This window comes from Saccopteryx leptura, chromosome 1 (assembly GCF_036850995.1).
Source record: "Saccopteryx leptura isolate mSacLep1 chromosome 1, mSacLep1_pri_phased_curated, whole genome shotgun sequence".
NCBI classification, from domain to species: domain Eukaryota; kingdom Metazoa; phylum Chordata; class Mammalia; order Chiroptera; family Emballonuridae; genus Saccopteryx; species Saccopteryx leptura.
Genome location: NC_089503.1, coordinates 44,776,553 through 44,803,514, shown reverse-complemented (window position 1 = coordinate 44,803,514; position 26,962 = coordinate 44,776,553). Strand labels below are relative to the sequence as shown.

The 26,962-nt window shown below is 43.6% G+C and overlaps 1 protein-coding gene and 1 non-coding gene across 3 annotated transcripts; one reads left to right on the top strand and one right to left on the bottom strand.

Moving 5' to 3' along the window:
- Window positions 1–2,774: 2,774 nt before the first annotated feature.
- TRNAN-AUU (transfer RNA asparagine (anticodon AUU)) lies at window positions 2,775–2,850 on the bottom strand. The gene has a single exon. It is a non-coding gene; the product is annotated as a tRNA-Asn (tRNA).
- An 18,420-nt stretch (window positions 2,851–21,270) lies between these two features.
- On the top strand, window positions 21,271–26,552 carry LOC136388759 (calcitonin gene-related peptide 2-like). Of its 2 annotated transcripts, XM_066360564.1 has the most exons (5): window positions 21,280–21,362; window positions 22,383–22,477; window positions 22,728–22,907; window positions 24,886–25,067; window positions 25,679–26,552. In XM_066360564.1, exons 2-4 carry the CDS (start codon window positions 22,392–22,394, stop codon window positions 25,043–25,045), a joined length of 426 nt encoding a protein of 141 aa, XP_066216661.1. In that variant the 5' UTR covers window positions 21,280–21,362; window positions 22,383–22,391; the 3' UTR covers window positions 25,046–25,067; window positions 25,679–26,552. The 2 variants fall into 2 exon arrangements, with proteins under 2 accessions (XP_066216660.1, XP_066216661.1); XM_066360563.1 differs by lacking the exons at window positions 24,886–25,067; window positions 25,679–26,552 and adding an exon at window positions 23,794–24,208 and having other exon boundaries at window positions 21,271–21,362.
- Window positions 26,553–26,962: the final 410 nt, after the last annotated feature.

Sequence of the window (26,962 nt, the reverse complement as noted above, 5' to 3'; positions counted from 1 at the left end):
GGACACAGCAAAACATAAATTGTTGGCTTAATATGTATTTTGGTATTATAGAGGTCAGCACTGACCTGGGCAGAATGTCCCAGAGATAGGACCTTATCTGAGTCTTTAATAAGCCATTCTACCATTCCATGAATTGGATACTTATGGAGATTCTAGATACATAGAAAGCTAATTGCTGTACTTTCTTTGAGGTAACATGGATATATTGATCCCAGGCAATGTTGTGTGAGACACAATATCAATAAATCGGGCATTCTTAAGTCCATGAGAAGTGGTGGTGAATGTGGAAGGCAGACTCATATCCATATATCCATAGTATATGTCAATTGCAGGAAGGACAAATAACTACCTACTTTAGGTTATATGGAGTGTTCTCTGAACCCTAAAACAAGTCAACCCCATAAAATTATACCAGTAAAGTGAAGCAGCCACTTGATTACCTTAATACACAATTTGCTGCTGTTCTGCGGCTCAGTTGACCACAGGTGGAAGAAAGCCTCAGTAACTATGATGGCCTGCAGCGAGGGGTCATCACCACTCTGCTTATCACATCCATAGAGTCCCTGTTACTCTCAGATAGTGAATAATTCAACACTTAATCTCATTGTGAGGTCTGCTTTCCCAGAGCCATGGCTGATACTGTCTTAGCAAGGGTTTGCAAGAAAACAGGATCTGAGGCAAAAACTTAGTCCTAACATTTCAGAGGAGAGTTTAATCCCAGGAAAGTAGAAGCAAGGGAAAATGGGAAGAGAGGCAAAGGAAGGAGGGAGGGAAAATACAGGGGGATGTATTACTGGCTGTCCACCACCTTGTGGATGAGCTTAACCATTTGCTTGGCATCATAGATGTCTTCAGAGAGGCCAAGTATTTTACTGCACCTTTGAAACAATCCATGGTGCAGGGACTGGTGGGGGGTAAGGTAGAAAGAGTGAAAAGAAGATAGATTGATTTGCTCCAACCGTCTTCTCCCACTGGTCTGAGTTGTGTCCCCTCATCTCTCCAGGAAGCTGTTGAGGAAGCAGAGCTTCTGCTGGTCCCTTCTTCTCAATCACCCTCATGTCTGCATCCATTTGATCCGTGTGTGTGGTGGGGGAGAGGGCAGCTTCAGTGAACTCGTCTGTGACCACAGATATTATGTTAAGGTTGCTTGGTTGCGGATGAGGGTGGGCACAAGCAATTCGAAGTAGGTGTGGTCAGAAGCATCTGGGATAATGCATAGACTGAGTTCGGCGTAGGTCTGTTCAGAACACAGTGATCTGCCCCACATCTATACCCTAGTAGCCTCTTCTCTGTCTGGAAAATTCCACAGGAATAATCAAGAATACATTTCCAGCATGAATTGTTGTAAAACATTTATACTTCTTTCCCTAGGGCATCTAGCAAAGTGCCTGCCACATTAAAGGCTTTGGGCGATTCGGTTTTAGAAGCCTCAGAGTTCTTGCAAAACCATCTCCAGGGTCAGATAGACCCAGCAGACCAATTACCTCACTACTAGACTATGGAATTAGCTTCCTGCCAAGCAAACATATTAGGCAAGAACGTGACAAAACAAAACCCTATTTCTGATATTTAACCTAATTACCTGGTTTATTTCTAAAACTTAAATCTTAATATACTGGAAGTGATTGTTAGCCTTTTTGAAAAACTTTATTGTCTTTTTAAAAAAAAATATTTTATTTATTGATTTTTAGAGAGAGAGAGGAGGAGCAGGAAGCATCAACTCCCACATGTGTCTTGACCAGGTAAGCACAAGGTTTCGAACCGGCAACCTCAATGTTCCAGGTCGACTCTTTATCCACTGCGCCACCACAGGTCAGGCCTGTCTTTTTTCTTTGAACATGCAAGCATTTACATCATTTTTCTTAGAGAGGATAGGCCATTTGAATTCTTATGCCTTTTTATAATTCAGTGTTGTTTAATTTTGAACTTACAACAAGCAGGGATACCCACTAGCTTAGATTATATGTGTAGTAGAAAAGAATGAGGATGGGCCAGTGGTAGAAGGTAAGAGAAATCCAAGGAGGACTAGGGATATATTGATGCCTATTTGGAAATGAAGGACGGTGTTTTCATTTGTTTGTTCTTTCTTTTAGAAAAGCAGAAAATCCTCCGTTACAATTAATTAAGATATTAAGGTCATCTACCAGCATTGATAAATTAGTTTTCTCAATCAATATTTCAGGTTCTTGAGCTACCAGTCTGTGAAATTCCCCCCACACCACTCAGTTATATCCTTCAACAATTCATATATCAATATAACAAACAAAACCAGTCATTGGTATGCTTTAGTTAAAAGTGCCAATCATCTGCAAAAAATCCTATTAAATAAAGATCTTCACTATGCTTTCTGAGATGAAGATATATATGAATATGTAAGGAGATGCCTGCCTAATCTACTTAATTAGAACTCTAGTGCAGAAACTAAGATCTCAATTTGTTCTTCTTCATTCAGATACTTCTTTTTTTTTCTTTTCTTTTTCTTTTTTTTTTGTATTTTTCCAAAGTTAGAAGTGGGGAGGCAGTCAGACAGACTCCCGCACATGCCCAACCGGGATCCACCTGGCATGCCCACCAGGGGGTGATGCTCTGCCTATCTGGGGCGTTGCTCTGTTGCGGCTAGAGCCATTCTAGCACCAGAGGTGGAGGCCATGGAGCCGTCCTCAGTGCCCAGGCCAACTTTGCTCCAATGGAGCTTTGACTGCAGGAGTGGAAGAGAGAGGTAGAGAGAAAGGAGAAGGGGAAGGGTGGAGAAGCAAATGGGCGTTTCTCTTGTGTGCCCTGGCCGGGAATTGAACCCAGGACTTCCACACAATGGGCTGACGCTCTACCGCTGAGCCAACCTGCCAGGGCGATACTACTTCTTCATAACATTTGAAGATTGAAATATTTTCTTTTCTTGAAAGATTAAAAAATAAGAATAAAACTTTACTTGGCAAGGGTGAACTATATGAAAATGGGAGCTATATATAATTTGCTTACATGTTTATTATATATATTCCTTATTTATTTATTTTAACTAATTTTAATTTATTGTGTTAACATGGATTCAAGTGTCCCACTCAATATAACACCTCACCTCCCAACCTCATACTCCTCATTGCACTCCCTTTGTCCCCCTCCCCCTCACTTCCTCCCCTCCTTTCCTCTGGGATTTACTGTCCTGTTATCTGTATCTATGGATTATGCATATATAATTTCACTAATTCCTCACCTTCTCTGATCCCATTCCCCTTCCTTCTGACAGCTGTTCCTCTGCTCCCTGTGACCCCGCCTCTGCCTCTATTCTGTTCTTCAGTTCACCTTGTTCATTAGATAAGTGAGATCATATGATATTTTTCTTTCTTTGCCTGGCTTATTTTACTTAGCATAATAATCTCCAGTTCTGTTCATGCTATTGCAAAAGGTAAGATTTCCTTCTTTTTCACAGCTACATAGTATTCTATTGTGTATATGTACTACAGCTTTTTAATCCACTTGTCCACTGATGGATACTTGGGCTGTTCCCAGATCTTGGCTATCATAAACAATCCTGCAATAAATATGGGAGTGAATATCTTCTTTTGAATCAGTGTTTTGGAATTCTTAGGATATGTTCCTAAAAGTGGGATAGCTGGTTCAAAAGGCAGTTTTATTTTTAATTTTTTGAGGAATCCCCATACTGTTTTTCACAGTGGCTGCACCAGTCTGCATTCCCACCAGCAGTGCAGGAGGGTTCCCTTTTCTCCACACCCTTGCCAGCACTTGTGTGTTGATTTGTTAATGAGTACCATTCTGACTGCTGTGAGATGATATCTCATTGTGGTTTTAATTTGCATTTCTCTGATGATTAGTGACGTTGAACACTTTTTCATATGCCTATTGGCCATCTGTATGTTTTTTTTGGAGAAGTATCTATTAAGTTCCTTTGCTCATTTTTAATTGGATTATTTACCTTCCTGGTATTGAGTTATATATGATTTATAACATAAACATATGCAGTTTATATTATAAATAATATATTTTGTGTTTATTGTCAGTCTTGTCTTATGTGACAAATACTATTTAGGCATTCCTACAGTGTGTCTTTGAACAAATTATCAATACTTTCTCACAAGGGCATTGGTGAAGCCCTTAACCAGCATTATAAAAATTTCAGGTTCTTTCTGATTCTGTCTGGACCTTTTGTATTATTCTTTAGGTTAGGAATCTCCACCCCATGTTCTTAGACTTACACTGATCTCCCTCGGTTGTCTTCTTCTTGGTACTTTAGCTAGTCTTTTTAAAATATTTTATTTATTGATTTTTTAGAGAGAGAGGAGTGGGAGAGAGAGACAGAGAGAGAGAGAAGGGGGAGGAGCAGGAAGCATCAACTCCCATATGTGCCTTGACCAGGCAGGCCCAACGTTTCGAACCGGCAACCTCAGTGTTCCAGGTCGACGCTTTATCCCGCTGCGCCACCACAGGTCAGGCCTTAGCTAGTCTTTTTACTGAAGACTCTCAGCCTGTTTGTCTGCAGTTGCCTGAATTCCCTTCCCTGATGTAGACAGTTTATTAGCAACAAATTTATGCAGCACAGAAGATGAGACTTTGGGTATACTTTCTTTGAAATGTCTGATGTATGTCCTTTGCTATGTGCCACCATTGTGGGGGTTGTTTTCACGATTCATCTATTCAACATGTATTTATTTAGTGCTCGCTTTGTCCCAGGCATTGTGATAGCTGCGGGGAACACAGAGGGGAGTAAGATATGCTGGGTCCTGCCCTTCCAGACTTGATGCTTTAGTAGATGTTGTGGACAATGAAATGGTCAGTTATAAGAGTGAATGCTGGGATAGGAGAACCATAGAGTACCTTATACAAGTAACAAGAGAAGTAAATCATGACAGGCTTCCTTGTAAGAGGACTTGTGATAATGAAGGAAGAACAAGTAGGGATTAGCTAGATGTGGAGCGTTATCGTTCTCAGAGACTTCAGTGATTAAACAAAGCGAGGGTAGTGTTGCCTAAAAGTACTCCTTTTATTTAAGATTGTCACTCTCTGTCAATAAAACTCAGGTTAAGGCTGACCTCCAAGTCATTTGAACATGGGTTTGTTTGTTTTTTTGCTTGTGTTTATGTTTTTAAGTCCTTCCCATAAAATCAATCCATACATCCAAAATCCACCAATATTTCTTAGGTGTTTTCTATATGCCAGGCACTGTTTAGTAATTTGGTTTACATTGGAAAAACAGGCAAAGATCCTTGCATGGAGGTCTTACATTCTAACTGAGCAGGAGGGGGGACACACAATAAGCAATAAACATTGTAATTAAGTAAATTATATGGTATCTTAGCACGTGTTATGCAAAAAGGAGAAGTGTAGAGCAGCCTAAGGAAAATAGATAACATGGGAATGAAACATTTTCTTCTTATTTTTTATTTTAATTTATTTTTTAAATAAGCTTGGGTTTGAAATCTAGATCTCATAATGATTATTCAGGGTTCTTAGTTGTAGGTAACAAAACTCATTAACTCATTTAAGAAGGTCAGTATTTGTTACAAGAGATCAGATAGGTCAAAGGCACTTTGCAAAGGCCAAGGAAGCAAACCTGGTTACTACGTGGCTAAGAACACAATGGCTGGAAATGCTCAAAGCATACCATAGGACTATTGCAGGGGATGCCCACTGCCCCTGCTGCTGCTGTGTCTCCGACACTGGGGACCAACCTTCACACAGCTGTTCCAAAAGAGACACGTGCTTCAACTAGGAACAGCCTCTGTGCAGAGAGGCTCCACCTGTCACTTCTGCCTCCAGGTATTGTTTGTGAGAACCTAGTCTGCACAGAGAGTCCGGTTTCAAGGGGATCTGTGTAGTGCAGTTTGTAACTTTCCAGCCTCTGTGATACTGGGTGTTACACTAGAAAGGAGTTGGAATGAGTGTTGAATGAGCCATTTTTTTTTTTATGTCACATCCAATTACTAGCCATGTGGCCTCGGGAAAATTGCTTAATCTTTCTTAGCCTCAGTTTTCTCATCTGCAAAATGGGATCAGTAAAGGGTCATATCTCATCCGGTTGTTGTGAAGATTAATAAAATAGATGACATATGCTGTGAAGATGAGCACAATAGATAACAAATGCTAGCACTTCATTTAGATGTATAAAATTATTGAATAAACCTTGTCTTCTATTATTACTACTGCTGCTATTATTAAGTGGCCCTACCTCCAAGGAACTACATGCCCTGGGAAATAACCAGGTCAGACTGTCTTCAGACCCAGCTGTTAAGCTACCTGTTTTGTACTGAACACGCACATGTTAGTTTGCCAAGCACAAGGTAATTATTGGTAGACAGAATAACTGAGGTTGGGGGTGCAAGGAAGGGTGTGCAAGACTTACAAAACTTACACAAACTCCCGACTGCCTGTTGAGCTATATAAAATTTAAGCATGAGCTCTGTAGTCTTTCAAGTCTCTTGGGTTTTGCTCTTTGAGTTCTTTAAGAATTGCAACAAGAACCATTGTCAGCTTCTGTCTTATATTTCCTGTCTGCCTATTTTAATTATGAACCTCACTGTGGCAGAGTGTATCCTAATTTATCTTACCTAGGAGGTCCTGGAATTGTAATGCTCCTCAGACCACATGCCAGTTGTTCAGCTTCCAGTGGGATCCTTTTAGATTTTCTCTCTACAGACCACCAATATTTTTGATACTAGTCATATCTAGGAACCAGTTATATATATATATATAAACACTAGTTATATTTAATTTCAGGATTCTCATCTAATTCTGAATTAATACTCTCCCACTTTTCTTATAACCCAATACTAAGTACTGAACTGTGTTGGTCCCCACAAACGATTTGTCTAGCTCTCTACTCCATTTCAGCACCTTCACTATGGGTAGGGTAGTTCACAGGTGGGAAGGGGATTTTGGCTTCTAGTTCCCCTAATTTACTGGTTGGATATTGGGTGAGGTCCATACTCTATGACTCAAAATATTTTAGACCCTTGACTGGTCCCTTCTCTTGTGGATTCCTTCTCACTGTGTTTTTGACATTCAGGGCTGATGGCTTCTGGCATTTAAAATCTGGGGCAGTGTCCTCTTAGAGACTGCTAGGTTAAACAACCTCACTCTCTTCTGCTAATCACTGCATTTAAGTTGTTCCCTAACCACTATGTAGAAGTCTTTCATTCCAAAGGTCCCAGCCCAGGTGCACCAGGCTTGTGACCAAAGCGAAATCTTTATGGGCACCCTCTGGCAAGTCTTATGAAAATGAGATGGAAACAGGATAGATGCCTTTGGAGGAAAGGGCCAGCCAGCATGTCTGAGAAGACCTTCGTTTGCGTCATTGGTCTTCCAGGCCAGCTCTGGTGACATCATTGTTCAGAATTTGATGTACAAGGCAATCGGTATATACAGCATCCCTCCATTCTTCATTTTTAAAAAGGATTTATTTTTATCCCCCAAATATCCTTCAATGTATTTATCCTAAGGAGCCCTGTTTCTTTGGCAATCTTCCTCTGGCTGCATTAGTTAGAAATCTCTCTGAGCACCTCTCCTTGGCTGCTGATCCCTGTCTGACTGACAGCATCTAAGAGATGACCTCTCTCCGGGAATAAGCAGAGGGATTTCTCAGGAATAACTAAAAGTCTTTTAGAAAACAAAGCCTTCTTCCAGCCACTTATAATTTCCCTCTGAGTGCTCAGCAAAGAGAAATAGCACATGGAAATGTCCCTTCTCACATTTGCCCTTTGCGGGCCAGCAAACCATTTTCTCTGTCCGTTATAGAGGGCTGTTTTGGTCAGAACAGTAGGTTAGAGATGTCACCTTTCCATGGAAGGGTTCTGTCTTTAATATGCAGAGTAGATGGAAGTGTGTGGAAATGTGAGCGCAGTGTAAAAGGATTTTTCATTGCAGTGTGAATGATGACAATGTTTTTAATCGAGAAGAGCATTGCTGTGCGTGAGCCAAGAGACTCTTTCTCTGGCTGTTGGGAACTATTTCCTCCAAGACTCATCCCACTAGCTCTTCATCAGGTGAGAGTGTTTCTTGGGCTACATGCCAGTTCTTGGATGGCTGAAATACTTGCCTGGACCCTGGCTACTCACCCCACAGTGCTCTCTGAAACTGAGTTGCCCAGAGTGACTCATATAGAAAGCTGTTACCTCATTTTGTTGACTTCCATTGTGTAGGCTGAAGGTTGAGTTTAGCTGGAAGAGCGGAAAATGAAAGCCAGAGGTGAAGCCAACTAATTGCTAATCTCAATTATCAAATGACACATGAGAACATCAAAGCTCCTAATAAGAAAGGTAAGGTGATGACTTTGCCCTCTACAGGATTTCTTTTGCTAAAGGTACTGTGAATGACAGCTGAGATGGAGGCAAGTATGGTGAGTTCAAGGGGGTTGATGCAATGACATGAAGATTTTTCTATAAACAACTTTCAGTGGGATCTCAAAAAGGAGTTGGGTAAGGGATGACTCCCATTTCTACTGAATAGAAGGCAATACCTTTGAGAAATCCCTTCATTGAGTGGCTGTCTTCATGCTGAGATAGCCCCAGATATAAGCTGAGCCCTATCAACCTCTTACAACCCCTTATATGAAAGAGTAAGCTCAAACAATTACTTCATGTCTTTTAGGCTCTAGTTTCCAGTTTTGGCATGTGATGTCTTTGATTTTGCCTCCTGTAGACTCTGACATTAAACTCAACCTCTTTCTGATTTCCTTAAACATGTCCAGTGTAACAAAACAGAAAAGAAATAGTCAATTTTATTAAAGACATTAGGGTAAAGGGAGAAGTCATATCACAATTTTCCAGATAAAAAAGCTAAATTTTCATATTAGCTTTTTTTTTTTTTTTTTTTTTTTTTAGTGAGAGAAATGGAGGCAGAGACAGACCCCTGCATGCACCCAGACCAGGATCCACCTGAAAAGCCCACTAGGGGGTGATGCTCTGCCCATCTGGGGCCCTTGCTGTGGTGCAACTGGAGCCATTTTTTTAATGCCTGAAGTGGAGGCCCTGGAGCCATCCTCAGTGCCTGAGGCCAACTCACTCTAATTGAGCCATGACTGCAGAAGGGGAGAAGAAGAGAGAGAGAAAGGGACAGAGAAAAGAGAGGGGGAGGGGTAGAGAGGCAGATAGGCGTTTCTCCTGTGTGCCCTGACTGGAAATCGAACACGGGACTTCCACGCACTGGGCAGACGCTATACCACTGATTTCACTGATTTGTTGTTTGTTTGTTTTTAAACATTTTATTAATTGATTTTACAGGGAGAGGAGAGCAAGAGGGGGAAGCAAGAAGTATCAACTCATAGTTGTTTTGCTTTAGTTGCTTATTGATTGCTTGTCATGTGTGCTTTGACTGGGCAAGCCTTGGGTTCCAATTGGTGAGCTCAGCATTCCAGGTCCATACTTTATCCACTGTGCCACCACTGGTCAGGTCTCATATTAGGATTTCTGTTCTTTTCAATTTGTTTTGTCCTTCACCTCCACCTCTGACTACCAAGAAGTCTCTCACTTGCTCTTCATCCCTGTGAGTTGTGGGTTTCTGTTGTCTCCTCTTTTTCCTTTTGTCCTTCCAGACTTCCCTAAGGGAATCTCAATCTTCTATCCCTTTGTTATGCAGAACAATGCAATCTTTCTAACTTCAGATTACAAATTTGGATAATCAAACCCATCAAAGACCCAACAAGGCAGTAAAGTTATGATAAATATCCAAAGAAACTAGTAAACAAGAAAAAAAAAGTTGTTATACTATTATTCATTTAATAAATATTTGCTGAGTAGCTATTATGTGTCTGACACTGTTCTAAGCACAGTTCATCTCCAACCTTTTTTGGGCCACGGACTGGTTTAATGTCAGAAAATATTTTCACGAACCAGCCTTTAGGGTGGGACAGGTAAATGTATCACGTGACCGAGATAAGCATCAAGAGTGAGTCTTAGACGGAATCTGGTCATTTTTTAAAAATAAAACATCGTTCAGACTTAAATATAAATAAAACGGAAATAATGTAAGTTATTTATTCTTTCTCTGCGGACCGGTACCAAATGGCCCACGGACCAATACCAGTCCGTGGCCCGGGGGTTGGGGACCACTGATCTAGAGAACCCTTGGCAGAAATTTGCATAGTATCTGTACCATCTCAGGATTGATACCTGGTTTCAACTGGCATATCACCTTTGTTACCCTTGGACCAAGACCTTTGGTTAATTCTTCTAACATACTTAATAGTCCATTCTATTTATTCAATTCTGGAAGATAAATATCATCTCTGACTCATACCATCTACCCACTCTGGAAGAGTAGTGAGCCCAGGAGAGACTGAGCTCTTGTCTTAGGACTGAAGGCTACATCTCTAAAAATTTCTAAGGTGCTGCCATGGTTTCAAATACACCAAAGAGATGAAAAAAAAAAAAAAAAAAAGAAAGATTGTAGGAATATGATGGTCCATAGGAGTTGATTTGGTTCCCTAAGAGCCTTCTATTGTACTATGGATAGGTATTTGGGGAGATGGTTGGGACTACCTAGAATTTTCTTTTTCTTTCTTTCTTTTTTTTTTATAGATTGGTTTTAGAGAGAAAGGGAGAGGGAAACATTCATTTGTTGTTCCACTTAGTTGTGCATTCATTGGTCGCTTCCTGTATGTGCCCTGACCAAAGATTAAATTTGCAAACTTGCTGTTTCAGGATGATGCTCTAATCAATTAAACTTACCAGCCAGGGCTAGAGTTCTCTTTACTATCCATGCCTGCTTGACATGGTTGAGCTCAGGTGATCATTTATCAAAAGCTTTCTGCTTCTCCTTAAATATCTACAATCGCTATGAGAGAGGCAAATAAATACAAATAGGAAATTGTGGGCTCTGGAGGCAGGCTGCTTATGCTTAAATCCTGTGTGACATTGGGCTAGTACTGCTCTATCCTTGGTTTTCTCAATTAAAAAGGAAGGATAATAGTATCTACTACATAGGGTTGTTGTAAGGTGTGATGGTTAATTTCATGTGTTGACTAGGTCACAGGGTACACACATATTTGTAATACATTATTTCTGGGCATGTCTGTGAGGGTGTTTCTGAATAAGATTAGCATTTAAATTGGTAAACTGAGTAGAGCAGATTTTCTTCCCCTATGTGGGTGTCATCCAATCCATTGAAGCCTGAATAGAATAAAAGACTGAGTAAGAACAAATTCTTTCTTTTGCCTCACTGTCTGGGCTAAAGTATCAGTCTTCTGCTTTTGGACTTTGACTCAGAGTTTTCTGCTATCCTGGGTCTCCAGACTGATGACTTCAAATCTTAGACTTCTGAGGCTTCATAATTATGTGAGACAAATATATTTAGGTATATGTATATACATATATATGTACGTATTAATATTTACATATATTACATGCATGTATTTATATATGTAGATATAATATATATTATACATTTTTTCTTTCATTGATTCTGTTTCTCTGGAGAAGCCAGATTAACACATTGAATTTAATGTAAAAGGATCTAAGTAGAACCCTCAGCATACTGCTAAGTGTTGCAGAGTAAGCATTCACATGCTTCTATGATTCTTCAGATGTTTATTAAGCTAAACCTTTGTGCTGGACACTGTTTCAGGTACTGGAGATAAAGTGGTGAACAAGATACTCAAAGAGACTGTTCTCAAGGAACTTGAATTTTAGTGAAAGAAGACAAATAATATACAAATAAGTATATTTTAGAGATAATTTCAGATCGTGGTAAGTTCTCTAAAGGGAGCAAAATAGGCTAATGTCATTAAAAGATTTAATAAATTTCTTTAGATAGGGTGGTCAGAAAAGGTCTTTTAAAACCAGATGACATTTCAGTTGGTTAGAGCATTATCCTCATAAGCCAAGGTTGCGGGTTTAATCCCCAGTCTGGACACATACAAGAATCAGCCAATAAATGTATAAATAAGTGGAACAACAAGTTGATATTTCTCTTTTTCTCTTTCTTCCTTTGTCTCTAAAATCAATCAATCAATTAAAAATTTTTAAAGGCACATGACATTTTATATTGAAGTTTAAAACTGAAGAATTACAAGGAGCCAGACATCAAAAGAGTGATGGGGTATGTATGTATTGGGTGGGGCAGTACTATAGAAGGGCAGGACTGACAGATAAGAAAGACGTTTTTAGGCAGAAATACCAGCTAGTGCAAAGGCTCTGGGCTGGGAAAGGCCTTGGTGTGTTAGTTCTTGGACTTCTCAAAAAACCAGTCTGGGTACACAGCTGAGGGAAGATTGGCATTAGAGGGCACTAGAGAGGTAGAAAGGAGCTAGACCATGTCAGTCTTAAAATTTATGGAAAAGTATTTACATTTTTATCCTAAGTGTACTGGAGAGTTGTAGGAAGAGGAGTGACTAATACAATCTATGCCCTTAAAAGGTCACATTAAAAGTTATGTGGATTAGGAGTTATAGAGGCAACAGTAAAATCCAGGGCCTATTTAGGAGATTACTGGAATTGTATGGGTAAGGGATGATAAGGACTTGAACCAGGATGTTTAGCTGCTATGTTCTAAAATTTGTGCCCTGCTCCAAATTTATATGTTGAAATCTTAATCCCTAGTGGGATGGTGTTAAAAGTTGGGGCCTGTGGGAGGTGATCAGGTCATGAGGGCAGAGCCTTCATGAATGAGATTAATGCCCATGTTAAAGAGCCCTTGGAGAGCTCTGTTGCCTCCTTCTGCTACGGGAGGATACAATAGGAAGTCTGCAGCCCAGAAGAGGGCTCTCCCTTGACCATGTTGGCACCTTGATCTTGAGCTTCCAGCTTCCAGAACTGTGAGAAATAATTTCTATTGCGTATAAACTACCTGGTCTGTGATATTGTGTTAGAACAGCTCAGACAGACTAAGGCACTGGTAGAGATGGAAATGGATGGATTTGAGATGTGTTTGGGGTGGGAATGGGAGAGTAGAGTTAACAGAATTTAGTAATGGATTGAATATAGCTGAAGGAAAAGGAGGAATTAAGTATTATACCTAAATTTTGAGGTATTGAGTTACACTGAGTTATTAGTATTTCCAGTTATTCTTATGAGTAAAAGTGGGGGAGGAAGAGATTTAGATTTAAAAAAAAAATGACAATTCCAAAATTCCTTTTTGGTCATGGAGCTAGAGAGGATTATTAGACATCCAAGTGAAGCTGAATGTGACCTACTCAATATCCATCCAAACCCTCGTTTCAAGCCTCCCTTGGGAAGTTAGAAAATTAAAAACATGTCTTCTCAGGCCCTCTTGTCTGAGAAAACTCAAAGCTCTAGGTTCTGACAATCAGAGGCATTCATGAACCCTCAGCAGGCAAACATAAGCATTTTAGATATTGGCTTTATGAAAGGAGACTGGATGTTTTGGGGCACCTGTGGAGTAGTTACCTGAGGCAGTATTGTATGTGAGCAGCAATGGACCTTTTATTAGATTGTTTCTCTGGTTAGTTGGTTACTCCTGGCTCTGTTGTTCCTGGCTGTGTGGCATCTAGACCTAAATCCCTAGTTAAAAAAAAAATCCATAAGCTCCTCAATAGCCTGTAACAAATACTGTCCTGTTTAAATTAGCTTAGAGCAGTGATTCTCAAACTTTTTGAAGTCGAGGAGCATTTAAAATCCTACAAATAATTGTAGGCACACTATATACAAATTTCTGAGAAATATATTATAATAATTAAGTCAAATATTAAAGAAAAAAATATATAAAGTCCAAGTGTGCTTTTATGATAATTAAACAAAATAAATACAAATTAAATTTATTCTGACATCAAAAAACATTTTGTTACATTTTTTGAGTTATGCTTTTTTAGAATTTGTAAAAAAGAGGGGTTAAAAATTAAAAAAAAAAACAAAAAAGTTATCTTTTTATATATATAGATACATTCTTAGTAAGATTTAGTAAATTCGGCAGGTTCCAGCACAAATGTGTTTTTTCATTCTTGTGTTTATGAGAAACATGAGCCTTGTCAATACATTGAATAATTTTTCTTTTTTTACTCTTAATTATGTTGAGTGCAGAAAACCCCCACCATACATATCATCTTAACTTGACACCAAACAAAGGATAGAAGAAACTTGCCTCCAGTCTTTCCAGGGAACACAGGGGGTAGTGTAAACAATCCAGCACCAGTTTAACAGCCTTTTGCAACCTAATCAGGCAAGTGAGGTGGGGGGTTTGGGCAGACTGTCAGCTTACAGCCAATTTCCCACACCTCTGTCCCCCCAAAATCTAAACTCCAAAAACCCTGTTGGTGTTTTGGTCCCCAACAAGCACATATTTCTCTGGAATACCATAGGGCGCACCTGGAAATCTTCCAGGGCGCACACTTTGAGAACCACTGGCTTAGAGGGTTCTGTTATATGCAACTAAGCGCCCTGATAAATACAGTGTCAAATGTTAACAATCAGTATTATCGCTAACAGTCATTCTGTCATTGCTGGTGCCCTCCATCCTTTCAGGAATATGAAAGTTAATTTTAACTCATCAAGGTAGAGAGTTGAAAACATCCATACAAAAAAAAAAAATAATAAATCTGATATAATTATCTTCAACAACAAACAAAAAAAATTCTCCAGTAATTTTCCTGCCATGGACATTTCTAAGGTGTTAGGTTGGAGAAAATAGGGTCTACTCCATGAGAAATAACCAATCAATGCATAAAAACTAGTCAATCAGGCTTGGGAAACCCTCCCCCCACATGGACCTTCATCTAGTATTAATGTGTCTTTGGCAGCATGCCCTTATATTTGCCTTTGGATGGAGGGCTTCTGTGTGGGTTTGATTTATTGCTGCAAGAGACTAGAGGGCACTGATTTTTCTGTGTTTGCCTACTGATGAGAGAGGTACTTGAGATGACTGGTTCAAGGATTCAGGGGCCACCCAAGGGCTTTCTAGAAAAGACCTTAAGAATCAGATGGGTGAGGGAAGCCACTGAGGTAACATCAGTATACTGCAGAATGTTTGCTAATCTTTTACAACATATCCCAGATGGGAAACTCATTCCTTAATATTTCTAAGGAGGGTCATTAAACTGTGGCAGACAATGTCTTATAATAATATGGGCAATAGCAGACTGTCTTAGTGCCCTGCTAGTGTTTACTAGTCCCATTGGCACCCAGAACTTTCTACTGAAAGCACCTTTGACTCTTTGCCTGGGATTTTCTCTGGTCACAGAAGCTTGCTTGGCCATGCAGGGCTGGCTAGATGTGCTGAGGAGTTAGCATCCCTGGGAGCACTGCCTCAGCTGGTGATGGACTAGAGTTTGTGGATAACTTATTCAGTGGGTAAAACAAGTCTGAGAACTTTCTCTCTTCACTGTCCCAAAGGGTCTACAGCAGGATAAGTCCCAGTTGCCTGAAGCAGTTACCTGTTTATTATCATACTTCATACAAGTTCCCTTCCCTTCTCTGTCTCACTTCCCTGTTCCCTTTCTGGTGTAACTCCCAAATAAAATGGTTTGTATCCAAATTCTTGTTTCAGGTTCTGCTTCTGGAGAAACCCAATGTAAGACGATGGTGAACATTTATAAACCACTTACTACTTGCCATATACTGTCCTAAGCACTTCGTATTTAATCTGTATAGTAGCTCTATGAAATAAGTAATATTATTGTCTCCATCTTATGAAGGAGGGTACTGAGCCTCAGGAAGTTCAAGCTATTTGTCAATGGTTACACATCAATAAGTGTGAGAGTCAGAATTTGAGCAACAGATAGTCTGGCTCCAGAATCTATGCATTTAACCACTATTCTATACTATGCACTGACTTGGATGTCCAGTACAGTAGGCACTAGCTAAATGTAGCTATTTACATTTAAGTGAATTAAAACTAAATTAAATTAAAGATTCAGCTCTTTGGTTGCACTAATTATGTTTGACATACTCAAGAGCCACATGCAGTTAGTGGCTATTTTATTAGCACAGAGATGGAACATTTCCATTATTGTAGAAAGTTCTATTGAAAAATTATACAAGATCCTTTTTTGGGTCTGGCAGAGTGGTTCAGTGAATAGAGTGTGATCCCAACACACTGAGGTCATGGGTTTGATGCCCAGTCAGGGTACATACAAGAAATGACTGATGAGTATACAACTAAGTGGAAAAACTCAGTGGAATAATGAACTGATGCTTTTCTCTCTCTCTCTTTCCCCTCCCCCCCTCTCCCATCTCTCTCTCTCTCTTAAATCAAAGGAAAAAAAAACAAAAAACAACTACCCTCTTTTAAACTTATGGTTTATCTCAAACTTTCTTAACCCCATAGAAACACTCACTTACCCAAAAACTATTTATATATAAAACACAGTTGAGAGCCAGAAAAGATAGGAAAATATATTAGGGCTCTTTAGCATTAACTCAGATCCTTCTCTTAACCCTCCTTACTTCTGATTTGCTCCAGCCAGTTCTATTGCTCATGCTTCTGTTGTTTTCCTGATGACAATGAATTAGCAGGTGAAAACTTAAGCACACTGGGCCTCAGGCTAGAGGCAGATATATTAACAGAGACTAGAGGAAACCATCAAAAACCAAAAACAAGGTCCTGAGATGTGACTATGAGGACCTTATAACCAACTGAATAGGAATAACTAATATGCAGATATGAGTATAGAAAATAATAGAAAACAATGGACCAACAGCTCAATGCACAGCAGTTGGGGCTCAGCAGGTATGAAGATAAATGGCCTCGCTAACTCAGTCCCTTCCCTAGGGTGCAGCAGTGTGACTGATGTTCTTTGGATGATGACTGTGAGTCATCTAAAAAAGGTTAAGAGGAGAAGGTCATGCATTTTAAAAGGGGTTTCATCCAACATGGCCTTCTAAAAAGGTGTCTTTTCTATTTAAAGTGTGTTTCGGTTACCTGAAAATTTACCTTAGCAAAAACTCTCATTTTTCTCAGTGTCGAGTGCAGGAGATTTACTCTAATTAGCTTTACAAGAAAGTTTACTTCCTTTGCAGTGTGGAACAATGCTCTCAGACAGGGAGGAGAGTCAATCTGGGTCCTGGGAGTCTGAGCCAAGAGAGAATTTTAATCATCTCAGAGGAACCCAACCTGAGTAATTCCTTGACGTCATTCACTAAGTCTGTCCATCTCTCAGAGTGACCAGCTTGGGTCTGGGCCACCACACTTTGCTCATTCTCTGGCAGGCACAGACAACTCTAAAAATATTCTCTAGAAGGGACTTCTGAGGGTTAGATGTTGGCATCTCTATTTCTGCAAAAGAGATTGGCCTGCAAAAGAGAGTGGGACTTAGCATCAGCTGTGGTCAAGTGCCCAGTAGACTGAGTCAAATTTGAGGGCTCTGTGAAGAGAGTCTGTATCTCCTATCCTTCAGACAGTCTTCTTAACTGGTTTAGCAGAAGAGAAAGCAGTGTAAAGATATATATTTCTAGTACAAACTCTAATAGGGCAGGGAAAGCCATCAAGAAGTGAGGACCCTAGACAAGTTCAGGGCTTTTAGCAATTGGTTGCCTCTTTTGGTGGAGTTATAGGATAGTCTGAGAATTGGAGTGATTGCAAGTCACTTTAAAAGAAGTAGGTAAACTCAAGATTTCCTTCTAAGTTCTATACAGTTAGATGACTATCCCTCCTGGGTCCCAGAAAAAATGGGAGGGATGCCATAATGAATGATAAAACTCTCAGCATCCTTCCTTCTTCATTGGTTTATACTTCCCTATATCCCCCACCCTACTGATGATCCACACTGGAAATTGGAGGAGTCCTTTTAGGGCAAATGAGAAGCCAAGAGAAAAGACTTATAGTTATTCATATTTAGGGTGCCCCTAAGAAAATGGTGAGGTTGTTTCTCATCTAATCACTTTATATTCAGTCTCACTGGTGGACAACTCTGCCATCCCCATCTTCCAATAAACAATTTATTACCTTCCTCTTAAACATAAACCAGCAGCCAAGGAGAACTAGAAATGTGAGGATAGTCTATAATAAGAGAACAAAACAAATCTATGCTTAACAGCTTCAGAGAGCTAAGAGAAGATGTTCCACCCATTAAATAAAAACAAGAGTCCATAAAAAGTAACACAGAATTAAAAAAAATATATATATATAGCCTCTTGGAAATTAAAAATATGATAAAAATAACAAACTTCAAAAGTTGTAGTAACGGAACTCTGTTTTCCCTAAAAATTTAAGATGACCATTTTGAAAATTTAAAAGTAATTACATAAAACGGTTACTCCAAGCATCAAAATATCTGAGATTATTCAAAAGCTGAACATATTCCTGGGAAACTGTTCTCTGTAAATTCTTATGCTAGTTTAATTGGAGAGGTCTTGAAGCTCAGAACAGTTCCAGGGAAATAAAAATGTAATTTTCTTGGGTTAGAAAGCAAATTATTTTATTGACTTTGTCTTCCATCACTCACTAATATAATACAAGGATGGGCTGGGGAACACTGCCTTGTTTTGCTTTTCAATTTGCTGGAGAAGAGTAAAGAAACCCTGGGTACTTTCTCTCATATTAAATTCCAGAAAGTTTTTTTGCTAGGACTCGGATTTCTTTTATTAAATAAATAAATAAATAAATAATAGGCACATCTTTAAATGAAGGATTGCTTTTCCATTTAATGGATCTAAATTGGGTCTGCAGCCCAACTGAACTTGGCTGTGAATTTACTGCTGACTCTTACTGTAATGAACCCATAGAACTGTTCATTCATTCACCCAAACATTTGCTCTGCACCTACTATGCGCCAGACACTGTGCAAAGACACTTAGTAGAAGAAGATCAGGTCAGTAATTCTGGGTGCATCCGAGCACCCAAGAATCCAGAGAGCAGAACCAGCTATATTTGTGTTCCGACAGATTCCCGGGTTGGGAGTGTACCCTTTCTTGTCAAAGGGCAGGGTTCCTAGTCTCCACGACCTTTATAGAAATTTGAGCTTACTTTTCCCCAAACAAGAACACTACGCGGGGTTGTACCCGCCTCCCGCCCCGCCCCCTCACCTCCGTGCGTCTTTGGAGCGCAGTACGTAGCCAGGGATCTTGCGCCCGCCCGCCCGCTCGGTGGCAGCACAGCTGTCGGTCCCAACAGTCCAGAAAAGTCCTAGCGACATCGACAGAGGCTCTGGAGAAGCTGCCAGTTCTCCAGCGCTCAGCCCCAGGGGTTCAAAGTTTCTCCCAAATTCATATTTGTGGGTCTCCGGGGAGGCCAACCCCAACCCGCCACCTCCTGCTCTCCCCGCCGGCTTCTGCACTGAGAGCGTCCCTGTTAACTCGTGGAGGCCTTGGGCCTTCGGCTCTTAGTACCTGCCCGCTCTGCGAGACCTGGAGACCGTGAGGGAGGTCTAGGAATAGGCGGTGTAGAGGGCAGAAGCGTTAGCCAGGTAGTGCCTCCCAGCTGTGCCTTTTCATTCAGCAGCCCCTTTCCGGGGTCAGAAATGGGGAAAGGGACGCAGAAGTCTCCCCTCGTATTTGCAGGGCTTTGAGGGAAGGGCGTCCTAGTAAGGGCCCCTTCCGTGTTTCTGGTTGTATCCAAAAGCGAGTTCAGTACTTTGGGCGCAGAGAGCCCTTCCCACTATTAAAGAAGAACATCTCAGGTAGCAGCGCTTCCTGATGCAGGGTGATACAGGTCCAGGGAGTCCTCCTGCCCTGCTGCCCGTCCGCCACAGGCCTCAGCCACGTTTCACGTGTAGAACAGCGTTCCTGGAAGGAGGGCGACTCTGGCCCGAGCAGCTTTTGGAAACTCTGCCGGACAAAGAAAAAGAGGCCCGAGGGCCTCCCCTGAAGTCCTTTCTGACCCGCACCAGCGGTGAGAACCAACTGTGGGGATCCCCCGAGCCCCTGGTTACGCCCTCCCTGCCCGGCATCCTTGGGAAGGCTCCCTGAGCTCTGGAGGGCCAGGTGGGCCCGCTGGTGGCGCAGCCCCTACCGTGTGCAGGGCTAGTCCGAGGTGCAGAGTGGGTGGCGCAGCCCCTACCGTGTGCAGGGCTAGTCCGAGGTGCAGAGAGTGGGCGGCGCCCCCTCACTTCTTCCGCATGGCCTCTACCTCCCAGCCCATTCCATGGACTTAAAATGGGAGAGGCGGAGGCCGTGCGTGTGGATGTGCGTGTCTCTACGTGTGTGCTTGGGAGACAGGGTGTACCCCTGTGCATCTAAAACGTGCCTGTTTCCCAAAGCAGAAACTCATGAGTTTTTTGTTTTTTTTTCAGGTCCCGCTGAAGTTGGTTTGGGTGGGTGCGAGCGCACATTTGCAAACAGGTTGTGAGGCCGCGTCTTTCGCAGAGTGCTGGCTTATCCGCAGGGTCTGGGGGTGGGGTGGGGGGTTCGGTGCGTGAAGGCGACTGGCAGGGAGCGTGGCTGGGGTCCAGGCACAGAAGTGCGGCACTTGAGCCTATCGGGAAGCGTGAGTGCGCACACCGGGCCATCTGGAGCCGAGGGGCGTGTGTGTGAGGGTGCGTAGGGCTCCTTGGGGCTAGGAGCGCTCCCTCTCCTTGGTGGGTCGGCGCTGGACGTCTGCCCGCTTTGCAATCAAGCGCTTCAGGAAAAGTGGCTGTGGGGCGAGCCAAGTAGACCCGGACACAGGCTGTCCCCCGCCGCAGCTCGGCAGACAAGCCAGAGGGGCAGGGCAGCTGCGCACACTAACTGGCGCTGCAGTGGAGGGTCCTGGGTTAGCAGGATGCTCAACTCCCATTCCAGGATTAGGTCGCTAGAAAGGGATACTTAGCTTCTGCAGGGCAGTGCCAGTTTAGTCCCTTCCCCAGTCCTCTCATCCACTTCTCTCCGTCCCAGAGAAGTGGAAAGAAGGACGCCTGGCTGTCAGACTGGAAATAAAACTTCTTTTCGGGACCCAGGGCGCAGGGGGTGGGGATGTCATAGGATCACCCCAGGTGGTCTAAAAAGATCTATCTTTCAAGGCCTCTCTCCCCCATCATACCCCTCCTCCGCCTTGTGCTGTTTCAGCTGAATTGCCCGGGACTATTGTTCAGCCCCCCTGGGGGTCCAGGTGGCCCGGCTGGGGCCGCACTGGCGGGGCAGGAGGGCGTTGCGAGGCAGAGGCCAGAGTTCAGGCACCAAGAAAGTGAAAAGCTCTGGTCTCTCACTTTTGGTGACGCCAAACTCCCTGATTTGTCCCTACTTTCTGGACGTCGAAGGCTCTCCACCCTCTCCCAGCCCTCAAGCTCTCCAAGCAATGACCTCACTGCCTAAGACAGTCTGAGCGGATGGCTCCGCTCCCTAATGGACCGGTGCGGGGAGCCGGAGCAATGACGCAATCGGGGCTGGGTCGGTCCTGGCCACTTTGGATTGGCCGCGCCGGCTCCTGGGGACCCCCCTCCCACTATCACTGGAATAAGAGCCAAGAGCTCCGCAGGGAAGACACCCACAGCGGGAGTTGTGTCCATTCGTGTGGACCGGCCGCTGGGACTCTCCTGCAACTCAAGTCTCCAGGTGAGGAACTTCCCACTGCATTCTAGTAACTTGCTGCTGGATTAGTTCGTCCAGTTTGCTCCATCTGCCTGCCTGCTTGCTTGCCTTTCCTTTGCTTCTCGGCCCAACCACAGCCAGGTGCTCCTAGCTCTCTGTCCCTTCGGGAGAAGGTGGGGCGGCTGGAGACGTCAGTGCATTTTCCTCTAACTAGCACCAGTGGAACCCCAAGCCCCCCAGGATCGGAATCCCCGCGAGCCGGGATAGGCGGGTCTGTGGCCCCTGCGTTGGTGGCCGTCTGCGTGCCAGGATCCTGCTGAGTTTGGTCTGGGAGTTGCCTTGCGCGGTCTGGGTCCGTGTCCTCCGGGACCACATTTGGTTCTCGGGACTTGGAACCCCGAACCTTCCTCTGAGGAGCCTCCAGCCAGAGAGTGTCCGTGGGGCATTGGCGCGAACCTGAGGCAGTACAGTTAGCGAACCAGAACAGTGGGCTCAACTCGGGGTGCTGGCGCCCAGGACCTGCTGCTAAACTGGGTCCCAGTGCAGCCCTGAGAGACCAGTACTTGGCACTTTAAAACTTTTCCCCAAATCCAAACCCACAGCGCTCTTTTCCTATTTACCCTTCCCACTTTCCTCTTCCCGGAGTTTGCGGGAAGTTCAGCTGAGGGGAAGGTGCAGAAGGCAAGAGATTTTCGCTAGCAGGGTGGGTCCGCTCCTGGTTTCTGCACAGGACAGAAGGTGTGGGTTTGTGTGCACGCGCACGTTTGTGGCTTGTCTCTGGCTTCTCATAAAACAGAACCAGAATTCTCCCATCCTTACCCCAGAACACTTGTTTCTGCTCTACCAAGCCATTCACTAAAGTGCATCTTTTGAGATTCACAGCAGCTCATCTGGCAAATGAACAGAACCCAGGCATGAAGGGGTGAGGGTAACCTGGCTGAAGACACAAGGCAGTTGTGGCAGAGGCAGGACTGGAACCTAGGTCTGGAGGCTCCAGGCCATGCTTGCTCTTGGTATAGCAATAACATTATTCTCCCTTTACAGAGAGGCATCATGGGCCTGGGGAAGTCCTCCCCCTTCTTGGCTTTCAGCGTATTGGTCCTGTGCCAGGCAGGCAGCCTCCATGCAGCGCCACTCAGGTGAGACAGCCTGAAGCAACCAGCCAGTGGCCCTGGGATCAGACAGTTCTGTGCCTCTGAAGTCACAACAGTGGAGGTTCCCAGTGAATCAACACCCTCAGGTGGACACTGGCCTCAAGCCCCTTAGGCTAGGCATGGGGGAGAGAAGGGCACATTTTCAGGGCAAGCGAGCAGGAATCCTGACAGCTTATCCTGGGGAAGGGCCAGACAAAAACTCAGAGCCTGAACTGGGTTTGCTTCCCCTCCCCAGGTCTGCCTTGGAGAGCCTCCCCAGGTCCTCCTTGGAGAGCCTCCCGGATCCCGTTGTACTCAGTGAGAAGGAAGGGCGCCTCCTACTGGCTGCACTAGTGCAGGCCTATGTACAGAGGAAGGCCAATGAGCTGGTGGAGCAGGAAGAGCAGGAGCAGGAGCAGGAGGCAGAGGACTCCAGGTAAGGCTCCTCACCCACTGTAGCACATCCAGGAGGACATATCCCAGACATGTAGACATGTAGGAAAAGCAGCATGTGGCCAGGAGCCCAGCAGGCTGTATTTCACCAGGCGTGTGGCCCAGCCATTCTCATGCTCCATGGAGGACAGAGGTCCAGGGGCACCTGGAGGGAGTGTGGTTAGACACATTTAAAAGATCCATTCCTGAAAGCTGTGAGAAAATGAAATGAGGAGGTATGGGATCATTTTCTCTGGGAATTGGTCTTGCCCTACTGAGACTTCCCAGCACTGGATGAATTAAGACTGGTAAATTGGAAGCCGGCAGAAGGACCCAGTATATATCAAGATGGTTTAGAAATTTAACCTGTGTATGTTGTTTTCTTACAACTGCAAGGACCCTTCATTACAAATTTGCAAAGTGAAGCCAAAGGCCTTGCAGAGGGTGGAGTCAGGTAGAGCAGTGTCTGAGGTGGGTCTGGGGCCTTTACATGCGTAGGTTCTGTGGAGATGTGCCTGTTGTTGTGCTCCCCTGACTCTGTGCACCCTGAACTTGGAGCACACACCTGCCCCTGCTCTGACCCTGGCACAGCAAGGCAAAGGCATGAATTGCCCCTGCATCTGCCCTGAGAACCTCTCTGCAGAGCATGAAGGCCTGAGCAGCATGAGGAAAAGCCAGGACTGGTTATTCCTTCTCCACCACAGCCCTGGACCACACTGCCCTGACTGTGCAAATGTCTGAGTTCTCCTATGGAGGAAGTGTGAGCTGCCCTCCTGCCTGGCCCTCCAGCCCCTGCTTGAAGTGACCCCTCCCTGGTCTAACCTTCTGCATAACTGCCCGCTGGGGCCGCCCTGCTGCATGGTATTGTCTGGCATGTCTTCTCCCTGCAGCCTGGACGGCTCCAGAGCTAAGTGGTGCGGTAATCTGAGTACCTGTGTGCTGGGCACATACTTGAAGTACCTGAACAACTTTCATACGTTCTCTGGCATCGGCTTCAGGGCTGAAACACTTGGCCAGATAAGGGATCTAGTCAGCATCTTGGAGAAGGACCACTACCCCAATGTTGGGGTGCCCCAGAATTCCAAGTGAAATCCTTCCACTCCTGATTTCCTTTCTTGCTTTCATTGATGAACTCAGTGCATGCAGATTTCGCTCTTCAAGCTGGTGTTGCTGGCTTTGCTATGACAGAGAATGTTAGGGACCTCAGGCTAGAAGGCACAAGAGTGGGGCTCAGACCAAGTTAGAGATAAGAGAATGAGAGAAGCCTCTTGAGGTCCTAGAGGATATCATGGCAGAGCCCTGCAATTCCTGCGTTATTCCTCATGTGTCATCCTTGATGAATAAATCTATTTTCTAAAAGAATTTACCCTGTGGTGGTCATTACTATGGTTCCTGTTCAAGGCTTGAGAGTGCCCAGGGCCTATGTTTAAAAGTAACTTCAGCTGCAGGATAGCTGGATATAGGGCTTGGTGAGTGATCCCTGGGAGCCAGCTCCAGCGTCAAGAACAGGTGTGCAGAGGAGAAGGTAAGCATTTCTGGTAGAGGAGCCTGCGAGCCCTGTTCTCTGAGCCTCTTCCAGGTAAGACTCCAGGGAATTTTTATTTTCCCATGGAAAGTGGTTTTGTTGGTGCTCATGGCCGGGGTTTGGCTTCTGTGTGCTTCTTGTGTGTCCTGGGGTAGGGCTGGGCCTTCGCTGAGCACTTCCTCCAGGTCCCAAAGGGATCCTATGTATGGAACAATAAATGCAGGGTTTCAGCACGTGTTTCAGGGTTAGGAACAGGGGTTTTTCATGAAGGGCTTCTAGCAAAGGCGGCCAGGCTATTTCCTCTAATAGCTTTGGTAATTGCATTTAGGAGAAACACTTATTCTTAAGTGGTATGTTGAAGAGCTACAGTTCTCTTTGGGAAGGTCCCATGGGATTGGCTCCTGACCCCAGCCTCTCACTAACAGGCTTTCTCTTCTTTCTCTATCCTGCAAACCAGTGTCACTGCCCAAAAAAGAGCCTGCAACACTGCCACCTGTGTGACCCATCGGCTGGCAGGCTTGCTGAGCAGATCTGGGGGCGTGGTAAAAAGCAACTTCGTGCCCACCAACGTGGGCTCTGATGCCTTTGGCCGTCGCCGTAGGGACCTTCAGGCCTGAGCCGCTAAACGACCCCAGGAAGGTGACTGACTGCTCTTGTACTGTTGGGTGGGAGGGGAAGGGATATGGAGGGTAACACCCATATTTTGAAACCCACTGGACCTGGTAGGTTCTTCATATCCATCTCTCCAATTGCGTTCTTCCTCCTGAGGTAGAGTTCCTTCTACATGTTGGCTTGAATCAGAGCACTAGAGCAGGCTGCAGGGATGCAAGTTCATCTTTCTGAGAAGAGAAGCGAACAAGAAAGTACTTGCTGAATTCAGAAAGGGGGGCGCCCTGTGAACCTTAGCCAGCGCTATTCCTCATTAATGAACCCAGATTCAAAAAGCCCTCACCCTTGGCCAGTGTTCGCAAGTTCAGTTCAGAGGGCTGCAATCATAATACTACTGCTCTTGTTCATAGCGACTGTGGAGTTTTTTAAATTATCATTTGTTTTAAAAACCTGCTTACATCTCATATCCATAATTTGTAAGTGCTGTTTAAGTTAAAGAAGCACTTCTGTAAATTCATGTTCTTTTTAGTAATGATCGTGTTAATTCCCTTCTTGATCTTCTTATTCTCCTAGTTCTCATTTTTCTTCTCCTCTTTCTCCTCCTTCTCCTTCCCCTTCTTTTAATTTTTTTTTCATCTCAGGTTACCATGAAGCTGAACTCACCACTTCTATTAATTTCTGTTGACAACAACTTGGTGAGAAGGCCCATGGAAGATATATATGTTTGCATCCTAATAGATACCAAAACAAAAGCACCCTTGTCTCTCAAAAGGAATGAAATTGAATGCAAAATAAGCTAATTCTCTATTTGTTGTGCACCCTTTTTATATTCAGTTCTATGTGCAGTAAACGTGATGGCATCTCTCATCAGCTTATCTGGTAGCAAACAGGTTTTTTTGAGAGCTCTCCTGTTGACCGTGACAGCTTTGCCACACCATAGGGAGACACGGAATCCCTGCCTTCTGTGGCCTCTGGGGTGATGCTATGCCTTGTTGTCTGAAAACCTGACTGTATAATTCGTTTAAGGAAATGTCCACATTGTGCCATTTGTGAACTTCATCAGGATTAAAAACATATTTTGGATATATGTGTTTCAAGACCCTGGTGGTTTATTTTAACTTGCTTTCCTATGTAATAATAATAATAGTTGAAATTCTTTGAATGCTTACTATAGACCAAACAATGTCTGGTGCATAGTAATGAAATAATTTAATTCATTTAATGTTCATGACAACTTTATGGAGTAGATACCATTATTATTTCCACTTCGCATCCTGCGGAAACAGAGGCACTGAAAAGAGAAGTTCCGGACCCCACAGACTCAGGTGTTGGTTTGCAGAAGTTACTGTTGAAACCACTGCACGCTAGGCTTCTCGACAATGGCTCCTGATGTTTTCCAGAGACCTGTGAGCCGTTCTTTGATCTAACTGCTTCATATGGTAGACCATCAGATTTTGAAGACAAATGGGAACAACCTAATATTTATTTAATAAAATGGATCCCTTGTACCCCTTACTTTGTGCTACAGGGTGAATTTTTCTGTCCCCTTCCCACAACCCCTCACCAAAATTTGTATGTTGAAATGTAACACTACAGTGATGGTATTAGGAGGTGTGGTGATTAGGTCATAAGGGTCGTCCCCTCACCAGTGGGATTAGTGCCCTTAGAAATGAGTCCAGGGAGAAGTCCTGGCTCCCTCCACTGCTGTATGAGGTCACAGTGAGAAGACTGCTGTGAATGAGAAGTGGCCTCCACTAGACACTAAATCCACTGGTGCCTTGATCTTGGACTTCCCAGCCCCCAGAACTGTGAAAAATAAATATTTGTTGTTTATAAGCTATCCAGTCTGTGGTATTTTGTTATAGTAGTCTGAATGGACTAAGACACTTACTTGGCTTCAATAATCAATTTATGGTCAATGTTAT

Excerpts from the sequence above, each read along its gene's own strand:
- LOC136388759 (XM_066360563.1), top strand. The coding sequence starts at position 22,392 with ATGGGCCTGGGGAAGTCCTCCCCCTTCTTGGCTTTCAGCGTATTGGTC. Across the intron at positions 22,478-22,727 it reads CTCCATGCAGCGCCACTCAG|GTCTGCCTTGGAGAGCCTCC; the intron begins GTGAGACAGCCT and ends TCCCCTCCCCAG. Across the intron at positions 22,908-23,793 it reads CAGGAGGCAGAGGACTCCAG|CCTGGACGGCTCCAGAGCTA; the intron begins GTAAGGCTCCTC and ends TTCTCCCTGCAG.